The 13,831-nt window shown below is 41.7% G+C and overlaps 1 protein-coding gene across 2 annotated transcripts in view; it reads left to right on the forward strand.

Annotated features, from left to right (window-relative positions):
* The window catches only part of TENM2 (teneurin transmembrane protein 2), a 571,867-nt gene that overhangs the window by 281,268 nt on the left and 276,768 nt on the right, over positions 1 to 13,831 (forward strand). For both annotated transcript variants that reach the window (XM_058545548.1, XM_058545558.1), the window contains exon 3: positions 10,644 to 10,878. In XM_058545548.1, coding sequence (XP_058401531.1) covers positions 10,644 to 10,878 — 235 coding nt within the window. The remainder of the gene's footprint in view (positions 1 to 10,643; positions 10,879 to 13,831) is intronic.

Consider the following 13,831-nt stretch of genomic DNA (forward strand, 5'->3'; position numbering starts at 1 on the left):
AATGCCTGGGCAGCCCGTGGCTCACGGACGAGCGCGAGCAAGAGAGACTTGAAAGTTTTGATTTTACCACAGGCTTTTCATGTGAAATGGGATCTGATGCTAAACAGGCATACCAGGATTCACGAAAACCTAGGCCTTCCTGACGCTGATTTTCATAGGGAATAAGAAAATTCATAAAAGTTTTAAAAAAGCTACTATAAGGTCCTTCAAATTGCCCGCTATGGTATGGTTTTGTTGCAATATATTTAAGCTGAAAAAAGTAAAAATTAAGAGCACTAAATCTTTTGTTACTCTGTAAGACCTGAAGCTACTATACCTCATTAGTAGGAAAAAAGGATCCCTTGTTCTTAGTGGTGCTATTTACCTTGAAAATATCTGGCAACAGGAAGTTTTCCAAGTCGTTAAAATAGTCTTTGAACCACAGGGTCTATTTCACTCCTCTCTCCGCCACCTCGAGAAAGAATTAGCCTGTTCAGGCAAAAATAAACATAAATACTGACATTTCCTAGGTATTTCTTATTTTTAATGAATTTTCTAAGCATTTTAACTTTAAACGTACCATCTCATTTAACTCTCTTTACCAAGTAGGAGCAGTTATTAACCACCTTTTATGGACAGGGAAACAGAGGCACAGATAGGTTAAGTACCTCATAACTCTGGTTGTCTAACTCCAGAAGTGCCCCGGGCAAAACTGGAGAGATCAGTGTCGAAAAGACTGAAGAATCCCTGGAAAATGGCATTGTGAACGGTGGCTAGGAAGAAACACTTTTTTCTAATGGAGCACAGTAGGAGATGGTGATTCTAATGTTGTTGACTCCTAGTCCCCCACAAAACTAAGATCTGCAGAGCACACTGGCCTCCCACTGGTCCCAATTTTTTCTGAAAGTTATTTGGATCCTGGGGCTCTTGGACTGGGGCAGAGGGGGAGGGGATTTTCTCATCTTTCCCTTCTCAGCACTGAATGCTCCTACTCATTCATGCTACAAGATAAGAATGGCCATGAGCACTGTCTGATCCACTCTAATTGGAGATTCAAAGCAACTCCAAGACAACTTTGAAAGAAACCACTAAACAATTATAAATAAAATCCAAAGGGCACTCTCGCTGATAGTACATGAACCATGTAATCCTGGGCAGAGGATGCTTCTTCAGGAAGCTCTCAGATGTTTGTTTCTCTGGGGTAATTACCTGCTTATGTGTGTGTATGTGTTTATTTTGAAGGCAGAAAGGGTATCCTAAAAATATCTCCATCAATATGTTCTGTACATCCCATTACATCAGCTGTCACTTGACATGAAACCAGATGCAATTCAAGGTCTGACATTCAGCTGACTTCTGTTTATATAATATGGAGAAACTTTTGTTCCCTTGCCCTATAAGGCGTGTACCATGAGAGATTTGGGGAAAAGGTCACTCAGATAGTAAATAATTCTGCTGAGCTTTGAAGTGAAAATGCTCCAGGAACCTTTATCCAGTCCTTGCCATTTAACTGATGTGCTTCAGTCATTCTTGGTATTAATGAATGGTGGAGATCAGAGCTCGTCCCCATCATTCTGTGCATCAGAGGCTCAATCTGAAATCAAAATCATATTTTATCTTTGTTTTGATCCTCTTCCTGTGTTCACGGGAAAGCATTGTGACCATCTCAAAGAAGAAGAAAAAAAAAAAAAGAATGAAATATACCCCAAGGAAAACCTAAAGCACTAAAGAATGACATCTTGATGGAAGAAAATTTTCACTGTGATTTTTATTAAAAAAAAAAAATAGTGTGGTCTTTCAAAAACATGTTATCTTTCATGCGTAGGGAGATATCCAAATTTTGCCCAGCCTATTTTACAATAAGACCTTGAAAAGCTATGTGATGAGCTGAAATGAGAAGAGTTTAAATTTCTGATGCAATTCTCTGCTTGGGAAAGTGATAATGCAGCTCAAATAACAGAGAATATTTTCTGCTACAGCGCAACAATCAACATAACGTCTGGGCGTATTAATAATTTCACTCCTAACTTCTCGACAGGGAAAGCATGGGTCTTAATAGCATTGTCAAGATCCTTAGGGCAATTGAAAAACCCAAAATCATTACTTTCCACTGATAGGCTTTCCTCTCCCCGAGGATGCCAAAATACCTAGAGTAATGTAGATTTATTGAAATGCTCAGATAGGCACTGCTCAGATGTAACTTTGCAATAAAATCTTCTCTTTAGAAGGGTTCCTCTAAGTATTTCAAGTGGCCCTTTTTTTTTTTTTTTTTGTCTTTGTCACTTGGAAAGTAGCTAATGGAGTTGACATTGATCTCAAGTGATACTTTCCTGATGATTTAAGAAAGCAAGGAATGAGTCTAAGGTATGGTACAGTGATGTGGCACCTATGATTAAAATCCCTTTCTGTCCCATCATATGTGAGAACTTGCCCTATTTGGGCAGGATGGTCCCAAACAATTACAATCGCTATTAAGCTTGTAATTCAAGGGCAGCTGCTGGTTCGGCACCCAATTCAAGAGTTCCCTCCTTCGTTCTTCCTCCCCACAAGAGTCCCTGCCTGTGCATGCCTTGGTTTTAGCCGAGCAGGGATGGCTCTGCAGTGATTACAGCCATGCCTGAAGTGCTGGAACAAATTCCAGGATCCCCCTCGGACCCTCAAGTGCACACTTGGCTCTCAAATACCATCACCTAACAATCTCCATCTGAAAAATATCAACAGCAGCAGAGTCCCAGCCAAAAATCTCCTGTGACGGACCGGCTTCAGGTTGCCAGGGAAAGATATTGTAAAGTGGTGTGAAGTGTGCCCCATCTGAGATCTAACTTTGATTGGTTCCAAGGGGGTTCTGCAGCAGACATCTTGGTTATAAAAACAGAGGGAATCACCGTGTATGTGAAATGTACAGGATAGGTAAATCCATAGAAACAGAAAGTAGATTAATATTTGCCAGGGGTTATGGGGAAGGAGGGAGTGGAGAGTGACTGCTAATGGGTAGGGATTTCCTTGGGGGGTTGATGAAAATGCTTTAAAATTAGATAGTGGTAGTTGCAGATCCCAGTGAATATACTAAAAATACACTGAAATGTACACTTTAAAAAGCTGAATTTTATTATATCTGAATAAAGCTGTTATCAAAAAAAAAAAAAAAAAAAGAATAGGTGGTCAGGCAGAGCCAGGAATAAATAAACAGATAAAAACAGAGGGGATCAAAATCACCTTGTCCCTGTCTCCATCTGTCTCCCTGTTAAAGGAACTTCTGAGGGCAATAAGAATTCAGGGAATTAAGGGAAGGCCAGTCATATTCCAGCAATCAACTGGAATGCTCAAAGAACAGAGGCAGAAATCTGCTCTGATCCTTCTCTGCTGAGGCTGTCTAAACGAGTTGCTCATCCATTCATTCATTCATTCAGCACTACTTCTGTGCCAGACACTGTAGCCTTGTGCTGGGGATATAAAAACAAGAGAGACAGACTCCCTGTGCTGGAGGAGCTCACAATCCATCAGGGAACACAGGAGAGTCCAAAAATAATATAAAACCATGTGCCTAGGGTTATGAAAGAGATGTACCCAGTATGTGCTCAAAAGGGGCCCAGATGTATTACAGTTAAATACAAAATGTAAAGAGGGAAACATATCACTTAACTGCCCTGCACCTCAATTTCCTCATCTTTAAAATGGAGAACAATATCTACTTTGAAGGTTATTTCTAGTTTTAAATAAGGTGAAATATATAGAGCGCTTATCACATGGCTGGTGCTTATTAAATGGGAGCGATTGTTCTTAGATGATCTAAGATGTCCCTCTAAACCCTAGTTTTTTATGAATGTAGATAGAGCTGACAAAATTTTCTTTTCTAAGCCTGCAAATGATTGCTCCTATGACTGCAATTCCCGTGCTTCTGCCATGTGATGTTGATCTGTGTGTCATTGTGAATGCACTCGGAATGTTTTTTCTCTGAGGTCATATATTTTGTGTAAGCAAGAGAACTACAAATTGTTCTTTATGAGTGAGCACAGCCCTTTCCTTCTCTGGCACTCCGTTCAGGCTGAATGGGGCCCTTCCATCAAGGACAGCCCCCTGATCCAGGACTGTGCAACCCAGGCCATGAGGCACTGGTCAGAGCTGTAGCCGAGCGCCAGAAGATGAGAAAGAGGACATAGTTTGGCTCATTTCTTTATCCTCCGTTCTTTTTCTCCACCGTTCTGAAATGTGGAGAAAGGCTGCAGCTTGCTACAATAGGAGCCAGATCCGAAAAATACTGCAGACTGGTCAACTGCCCTGCAAACCCAGCTATAATACCATACGTGGGTCAATAGTGAAAAATAAAAGTCCATTCTTTAGGGGACAGATCATTCAGTAGATGCTAAGACAGGGGGGAAGGGAGCAAGTTGAATGGCCAAAGTGCCCAATGCTTACATACAATTAAGTTAATCTCTTTCCATCCGTTTCCAAACACAGGCGGCAAGTAGATCTGGACCAATCCCCACCCCTCCACCCCTGGGCTGTTGACAAAGTATCTCCAGTCAGAGCAGGCAGGATGAGCTGGGACCCAGTGTGCCCTGTTTCTGCCTCTGACAGACCTAATTGCTGCTCATCCCTCAAGCCACTGGTTACAGGATCCAGGGCTGCAGCGCGGAGGAGGAAGTTTGCGGAGGACCTTTGGGGAAGGCACAGAAAAGAGACGGTGCTGCAGTCTGGCTGTTCTGGCCTATTTCTCCTGATTCAAGCAGCATGGGGAGGTGCAGACTTTTGAGGTGGGCGATTGCCTGCAATTTCTCACAAGATTTCATTCTGCCATTTAAGCAAATGTGCAAAAAATGAGTCCAATAGAGTTTTCCTCTGTATTTGCTAGGGTGTGTATAAATCAGGGCAGGGGTCCTTGTTCCCTCCCTATGTGAGTATACTCTGGGGCCTCAGGCTCCTTTGCTTATGGCAGAGTGGGGAAGAGACCCTGGGATCAAAGAGCAGCTCTGCTACTTGCTAAGCTACATGACCTTTGGCTTATTACTTAACCTCTCTGAACCTCACTTGCTGGATATGTAAAATGGGGATGATAAGAGAGCCTGTCTCATAGGAGTGAGTGGGGATACATGGAAATAATTTATGTACAGCACTTAGCAGAAGAGCAGACACACAGGGAGAGCTTAACTCATAGCACCTATTGTCAATATTATTATTTTGTGTCATTAACATGGATTGTTTTGTTTATGGAAATGGAACATTTCTGAATCCAGGTTCCATTTCTGCAAGATCTCAGAGAGACGCTCTGGAGAGTGCCTAAATTACTGCTTGTGCCATGTCACTTAGTCACTATGCCCTTCTGCAGACAGAATTTGAAGGTGGAGAATTGAGGTTGGCAATTTTGCCTCCATACGTCAAGTTGATATTGGCTTCAAGAGCTGCCACTTCCAAGAGCTAGGAAAACTGGAGTGGCCCAGGAGGTACTCATCATTTTCCCCAGAGCTGTAGATACTGATGCTGTTATTACTATCATCAGTATTGTTAATTATAACACATAGTATAATATATAATAATGTTTATTAATACTTACTATGTGCCAAGAATTATGCTAGGATCTTTATAGATATATTCTCATTTGATGCTCCTAACAAGTGTATGAAAGAAGTAAAATTACTATACCCATTTTACAAGTGAAGAAACAGAATCAGAAAAAAATATGTAGCTTTTCAGTGGTCACACGGCTAGTAAGTGGCCATGCAGGGGTTCAAAGCTGCCCGCCAGCCTGGCCATCTGCAACGGACTCTGCTTAGTTCTAACAGAGGCTGTTATTCTTGAAAATCCTCACCTCTGACTCCCTCTGGCTCCCACTCAAGGTCAAATTTGAACAGGATGTCGTGGGGCCAGTTTTCATCAACCAGAGACTCCAAAGTCTCTGCCAACACCATCCCCACTTCTAGCATCTTCAGATTGCTCTCAGGAGGTAACTTGCTCCAAAGATGTGGTTCACTAGAAGAAGGCAGAGAGTTTGTGGTTAATTCATCATCCTGGGGTCTGAGGGGTTGAAATTTTTAAAGACCAGCAGTTGGCATGCCATCTTCAAGAATGAGTGAATTATTAGCAATTGGACAAGTCTCTACTTTCATTTTTTCTTTCATACATTTTATCATCATTTTTAATCACCAGGAAAAATTGTGAGGCTATCTTAGTTTATCCCTGCCTGCTACTCTCATCTGCACCCCTCTTTGGCAAGGGTAGACCTAGCCTAAATGCCTTCCCCAGCTGTTTAGGAAGAGTGCAAAACAATAGCCAATTATTAAGAATTTACTTCCTTAACTCCAAAAAAAGTTCTTACTTTACACATTACTTAAAATGTGGGTGTTAGTTGTTTCCACGTGCTGTTTGAGCAGCACTAGTCTAGTCAACACAAGAGTTGATACTCCAAGATTTTGCAGTCCTCACATGTAACTTTGTTGGAATTGATATTGTTACTCAACAAAGAAGTACTGCTTTATTCTTCTTATGACTCCACTGTCAACCAGTTGGCATTCAGGAAGGACAGAATATGTGAAGGGCATCCCTGTTGAGATCAAAATTTTGGGCAACTGCCTCACAGCAAATCTAAAAACACAGAGTCATAGATCATTCAAGCAAACAGGACCAAACAAGCAAACAGGACAAATTAAGTGCTCATTCCAGGACTTAATTTTTAAATATACAGGAAGCACCTTCTCTATATATTCACTTATCTTTGCTAGGAGTCTTACCTGTCCCGCTCTAGCTTTTAACAAAGAACCAATATGCAGCTCCTTCTTCCTAGAACTAAAAGCCACGCAGCACCTAAAAATAAATTCCAGGTTCTCACCTCAAGGTAAATCAGGTACAATATAATAGGTTAGCACTGCAATTTTAATGGCAGTTGCCTTTTGCTTGCTAATAGCATACTTATTAGGTTGATACTGTGTAAGCATTTATGTTACATAGTTATTCGTGGCTCAATTGCATTATGTGATTTCATAGTTATGTAACAGAAGAGCCATTAATAATATGCACATTAATCAAGTCCAATAAATATGTTGAACTTAGAGTGGACCTGAAGGTTCCTCCATCAAGCTGAGTTATTCATTTCTGTTTCACCATAGTTTGAAGACATCAGTTGCCTTCAAGAAGGGCTTTTCATGTAATTTGGCTTCTTAGAAAGAAGCAGTAAGGCATGTTGCTGACTATTGTTTGCATTTTTAAAATGAAAACCATCCCATCAGGCAAATGCTTGGATGACTGTAATGAAAAAGGATAAACGCAAAAAGTGCTTGAGGTCATTAGTTGTGGCAGAGATGTTATATTAGAGGTACATGACCCTCAGAGAATGCTAAGGTACCCCAGGTTAAACTAGTGGTCAAAACCGTAAATGTCTACCAACTGGTGACATAAATGCATACATCCGGCTAGAGTAAGATAACAGGGATTGTTAACAGTTTCTCTATCTAACTGTTGCCATGAGGGAGTACAGACTCAGTATTTTCATTTTGTTTTTGTTTTCAAAAGAAGTCAGAAATCTGGAACAGTATATAAAATCTCAACTTCAGATTTTAGTAATATTCAGCTTGGGGGCTGCAGGTTTGTGACACAGATAGATGAAGTCCAGATTTACTCCCTCTCCTCAACTCTGGGCTCCTTGAGAGCTGCAGCTAAGTCTTATCCATCCTTTCACTCCTGAAAGACCCGAGCAATGCTCCAGGCACACGGTTTTGGGGAACTTGCCAGCCATCAGGCAGCATTGTTAGCACTTTACATGCATATCCTCTTGCTCCTTCACAGCAGCCTTAGTGGGTAGTTACTGCCGTTGTCACCATCTGGCAGATGAGGACACTGAGAATTAAAGAAATGAGGTCGCAAGCCCAGGTTCACACAACTGGAAAGTGGCAGACCCAATCCCCAAACCCAGTTCTTTAGATTTTATCTCCTGCCTGCTGGCGAAATGCCCCTCCTGGTGCCCCACGTCTCTCTGTGTATACTCCCGTGAGAGCATTTACCACTCTGTACTGCAACTGCCTTTCTCTTCTATCCCCTGCACCTAGTTGAAACGTGACTGTTGGATAGATAGATAAATGAGCAGTACAGTGTCAGAGTGGAAATGAGCAACAGTAAGGAGAACATCTTTTGACACCGAGGATGCTGGATAGTTTTTGTTGTTGTTACTCTCAGTAATTTGATTTATTTGCAGTTGCGTGTTGCTTTATAGGAGGGCAGGGTGAGTGGAGAATTAAGTATTCCTTCATCTTCCCCTGTTCTTCTTTCTGCATCTCCTCCATGAAACTCTAGGCCTTCTCTTTAGGAGAAATGGAAAGAAAGCCTGACATCTCTTCCAATGAACTGGAAAACTCACCCTCCGCTTTATTGGGGACATACCACATAGCACCCAGGCCGGTGGTCCCGTTTCCCCCTCGGCGCCACCCCTGGAAAGGCAACCACAGGAATTCCGCCCACACAGAACGCAGATGGACAAAGAAGGGTCACGCAAGCTGGAGTAGGCAGAGAAACTTTAGCTCAGGGTGAACAGACAGGAAGCAGGAAGGTTCCAGTACTTCATTTAGTGAATTAAATCCCTCACATGGCCTCTTTGAACTTTGGGAGAGTGTGTGGTCTGGCGAGCTGGAGGGTGGGGGCTGGAGGAGATGGAAAGTTAGGGCTTGGGTCTGAGGAGGGTGGGTTCTCACTTGTGCACTGATTCATCTCGTCTTCCCGAGGCAAGCCTCATAATTACCCAACTAATGGAGAATAATGACACCACTTGGATGGGCATTGAGAGAGGGGGAAAGGAAGGCATGAGAATTCATTAGCTGTGTGTGAGGGGTTTGGATAGCATCTCTGAAGGATCATTATTACATCATTTCACCTCCTCTTCTCACTTCTTTCCACTAATACGAGACAGACAAATGCTAAATAACTCTATAATAATACATTACTAGACACACAACAATGCCAGAAAATATAATAGCCTGCTACGGCTATGAAACTCCCTCAAGGATATATTTAAAATGTCACTGGTGCATAATGTAAAATGCGAATTACAGGTTCATTTGGAGGACGCGATTTAAAATCTACACAACTGTACCGTGGCATTTCCCACTGAGTTTTAGTTTTAGTTGTCTTTTTCTGAACACCAAAAAAAAAATACAAAAACCATCTCCCAAGTAATTTCAGCCCAGAGATGCAAACTTCGAGGAACCACTTTCCTCCCTATTTTTCCTTCCTGTTTTCGTTGGTCATGATGCTCTCCAAACCTACTATCTTCCTGACATGTTGTCTTTCTTTCAGAACGTTTCTGCGGGCTTCACAGGAGCCACGGAATGTAGATTATACCTTTTGGAGATGTAGCCTGGCCACATAAGGAGACAAGTAGTTGAAATTTGTGTCAAATTGCTTGTTTAAATGACTTGAGCCAACTTCTTAAAGCCAGGACAGCAGGGGCTGAGGATTTTAAAAGTTGACCAGGGCCAAAATGACAAGGCTCTGCAGTCACCTGGTGAGCTGCCAACCCCGACTGGAGGCTTCAAACAATAAACTTTCTCAAAGGACACAAATTAAAAGTCATGTTTCAGCAGCCATTATAGGCTTCCATTGCATAGTGAACTACTTCCATTTTCATTTCGCTTAAAATATTTCATTTCGTAGATTGAGAATGGGTTGCTGGGAAAACCTCGTGTGGAGTTGTCATCTGTGGTCATATTTACTAGGGGATATATTCAGAGGTATAGTTCTCCTTTGTGTGTTTTTGCTGCAAGGATAGAGGACTTCAAGACCAGAAAACAGGATGCAGTTTGGAGTAAGGGTCATGGTTTGAAAACACCAACCCTGACCTTCTCCAGAGACTGAATCCTCAGGGCTCATCTCTCAGAGGAGAGACATTATCAGCTCACTGATCTGAGCGGGCTCACAGGTGTGTTTTGTTGACTCTCATTAAAAAAAATTATATATAAAATTAATTATATATATAAAAAATTATATATGTATATATATACACGTACACAAACACACACACAAATTTTTTTAATTGTCAACATTTAAAAAAGACAGGAAATTGTATCTAAAAGTCCAGATCTTCAGCTTTCCTAGAAAAAATAGAAGATCAGGCTGCCTTGAGCCCTCATGCCCACGTGGCCACATGGACCTGGATCTGAGTGAGGGCTGCCTTCTACCCTCTCCAGGTCACCTCAGCCCATAACTGGCCAACTTCCCTTTCTTGCCTGGCCCCTACAGGTATTTGGATCTGCTACTCCCTGACTTAGAGTGTGCCATATTCTCATTACCTTTAGGAAGAGGAATGTATGCAGTGTACTGGTTTACCAGGAAATGGTATAGGGACTCCTTACAACAATGATCGGCTTTGAATGTCGTGTCACTTTCACTGCAGTATGCATATGTTTCAAATGTTTGCACTGGTCAGCCCTCATCAGCCTGGGTTTGCTAACCTAGTTTTTCATTCTTCATTTGATGCCTATGGATAAAAGCAAGTGAAAGCATATTATTTATTAGTAAGTAACACTGGGATGCTTTATGCCCTCTTATCTATGTCTCTGCTTTGTAACTTGCAGCCATTGTCAGCATAGAGACTTGGGTTCTAGGCTCTCCTCTGCAGGTTTGCAGAGTGTCTGAGGCTGTAACCTGTAGCTGCTAATGGCCGTTTCTCCTTCCTCTTTTTTCAGGCCCTCCAAACCACCACAGCCAGTCAACTCTGAGGCCCCCTCTGCCACCCCCTCACAACCACACGCTGTCCCATCACCACTCGTCAGCCAACTCCCTTAACAGGAACTCGCTGACCAATCGGCGGAGTCAGATCCACGCCCCAGCTCCCGCGCCCAATGACCTGGCCACCACACCAGAGTCTGTTCAGCTTCAGGACAGCTGGGTGCTAAACAGCAACGTGCCACTGGAGACCCGGTAAGTCCCCGTCACCAATCACACCCATCTCCCTACCTGAGTCACCCACACAATGCTGCTGGGTGGCTCAGAGTTCTAGTGGGGGAGAAAATCTTGGCATAAATAATGGGACAAGTTTACCACCTCCTTGTTGTTCCCTTGGTAATTTGACCCAGGATGGTAGGTTGATAGGTATTTCTTTGTTCACATGTGTCTCCTTTTAATGCTTGTTTACTCTCTTGGACAGCTCTTGTGTACCCAACTAATAGAATTAGCATAACATATTTTTACTCAAAGGCTCATGGGAAACATGCTTATAAGTGTATATTGACTGAAAGTTGCTGATAAATTATGCATTTGGCCTTTCTTGAAGTAATAAATGAAGACTCATTTGAAATTAAGTGTTTGGGGAGACCTTGGAAACAATCCCTGATTCCAGACTGACAGAAGTATAATTTTAATTTATATTTCATCCAACATGCAGTCCCACTTTAATCCCTCCTGTACACACTAACAGCTTGATGCCTGTGGGGCAAACAACAATGTGTAAAAACAAACAGCAAGGAAAAAGGGGTAGCACTTATGTTGGGAGGGAAGAGTTTCAGAGTGATCTCCAGGCCTCGCTTCTTATTTTGCCTTTGCTCCCGTCCTTTTCCCACCTTTGCTTCTGGTCTTCCAAAACCATGCCCACCTTCATGACCTGAAAGAAGGTGTGTCAGAAACAGCATGGTGGGCTGGGGTGTAATTGACAGCGAATGTGGTGAGTGGGTCGGCCAGATATTGGAATGGCCTTGGTGCCTCCATCCCCAGACAATTTCATGATTGTGTGCTTTAGTTGTGATTGTTTCCTTGTCTGAAAGAATCATGGAGACTAAACAGAGAAAGAGGTTAATCATAATGACCCTTCAAAACGTTCTCACATAGTTTTTAAACTCTAATAACTGAGATTTGAGGAAAAATAGAAATAATCTGTAATCTTTCTGGTAATGGCCAGTGAATTTTCTGCACTCAGCTGAAAACAATTTTGCAAGCCATAGCACTTGATGTTATTTCTTGTCTATAACACTTTTTGGATTTTTTTAAATAAGATCTTGAACATTAATACGTTGTGCACCATTGTCACTGTAGTCACTCCAAACTGTAATAAATTTTATTTTCTGACAATTATAGGTTATTTTAAACCATGCCTACAATCTTAATCTCTAAGGCTTAAAATATGTGAAATCAATAGAAACTATATGCATATATTATATATGCTGGATATATTTAATGTCTGCACTGATATAGTAACCCATTAATAAACAGCTTTGCTGGAAAGTTTCCAGGCAGAAAGCTGACTGGTCCACCAGGCTTTCCTTGGGATATTGTCATAGTTGATGGTGGTCTTTAAGGTTAGATAAGACTTTCTTTTTCCTCCCCATAATTATGATCTGCCGTAGAGTTTGTTGGGCACTAGTCAGCCTATTTTTACATTAACAGACTATTGTTTGAAAAATAGTTTCTGGATATAAAGGCTCATAGAGCAGACTAGATGGAGAAGGAGAAGGGGAAGGAGAAAAGTAGTAGCTACTGTAGAAAAAAGAAAAGGAGAAGGAAAGAAGAGGAACACCATCACCATTAACAACCGGCTTTGATTGTGCGCTTTGTATATGCCCCACATGAGTGCTTTACATGCACTGTCTCATTCAAGCCTGAAAGCAATCAATCGAGTAAGGTAGGAAGGACCATAGTTATCACCATGTTAAAGATGCAGACTCTAGATGTAGAGGGGTGAAGTAACTTCCAAGTGGTCTAGGGTTTCAGGGAGATGGTAAATTATGAGCCACATTGGATGAAACTCTGGTGGTTCCTACACACAAAATAAGATGGTGAGATGTCCGACAGGTGAATAACCACAAACCTACATTTATTGTCCTAATTGTTACACTGACAGGGCAAGAACCATCCGAGTGTTTGCACCTCACAAGGAGTCTCCCCTTGGTGATAAGAAAGCATATGCTGCATGTACAAATCTTCCATCTCCCAGCTTCTGATGCGATCAGTTTGTTTTCTAGGAGATTTATTTTGAACAGCCATTTGTAATAAAGTGTTCCCCGGACAAGGGTCTGGTAGAGAGGTCCAGCAAAGCCAAGCATATCACCTTCCTGTTTCCTGAAGTGAGCTCTCCTGGAACTGGTTTTCTGACCTGTAGAGTCCTCCTCATTGGATATTTGGATCTTTGGCATTTCTCCAAGGATTAGGCCTTCTCAGTGATGCTCTTGGAGGCAAGTTAAAGACAAATCTTGGGGAATAGACAGGAATGCAAAACCTTGAAGCCCATCAGAAAAAAAAAACAAGAACAACACCTGCGTGTTCTTTGATCAGTAGATTCAAGGGCCAAGGATTAGAGAATGTCAGGCCCTTGGGATGAGGCTATCACCAGAAGTCAAACACAGAGTGCAGAAGTCAGCAGATATTTGAAACTCCAGTCATGGCATTGAATACATATAACTTGGCTGTGCAACTGATCTCGTACATGAAACTTGAGCAGTAATGAATAGAATTGTTGAGCTTTATGTTTGTGTTGTAAGTATTATCCAGTCTGTCTTACATTGGCAAATATTTACTGAGTCCCTCGTATATGCCAAGCACTATGTTAGGTACTGGGGAGGTAACAATTAAAATATGTACCCTGTCCTTAAAGCTCATACAATCTAAAGGAGGAGATAGGCACATAAACAAAAGGATGGTACAGTATGTACAATAATGGAAGTGTAAAAGTTACAGTGATTGCACAGTGAAAGACGTGATTAACTCTCCCAGGAAAAGTTTCACAGCCAAGGGGCTATTTAAGCTGGGTTTTGAAGAATGAGTAAGAGTTTAGTAATAGATTAATAGAATAGAGTTTCCTAATAGATAAGTGGAAAAAAGTCAAAGATTTTAGCATATTATTCATTCTCATTCTCTACTGAGTTTTCATGTAGTCTTGGAAACC

The sequence above is a fragment of the Diceros bicornis genome, chromosome 1 (genome assembly GCF_020826845.1).
Source record: "Diceros bicornis minor isolate mBicDic1 chromosome 1, mDicBic1.mat.cur, whole genome shotgun sequence".
NCBI classification, from domain to species: domain Eukaryota; kingdom Metazoa; phylum Chordata; class Mammalia; order Perissodactyla; family Rhinocerotidae; genus Diceros; species Diceros bicornis.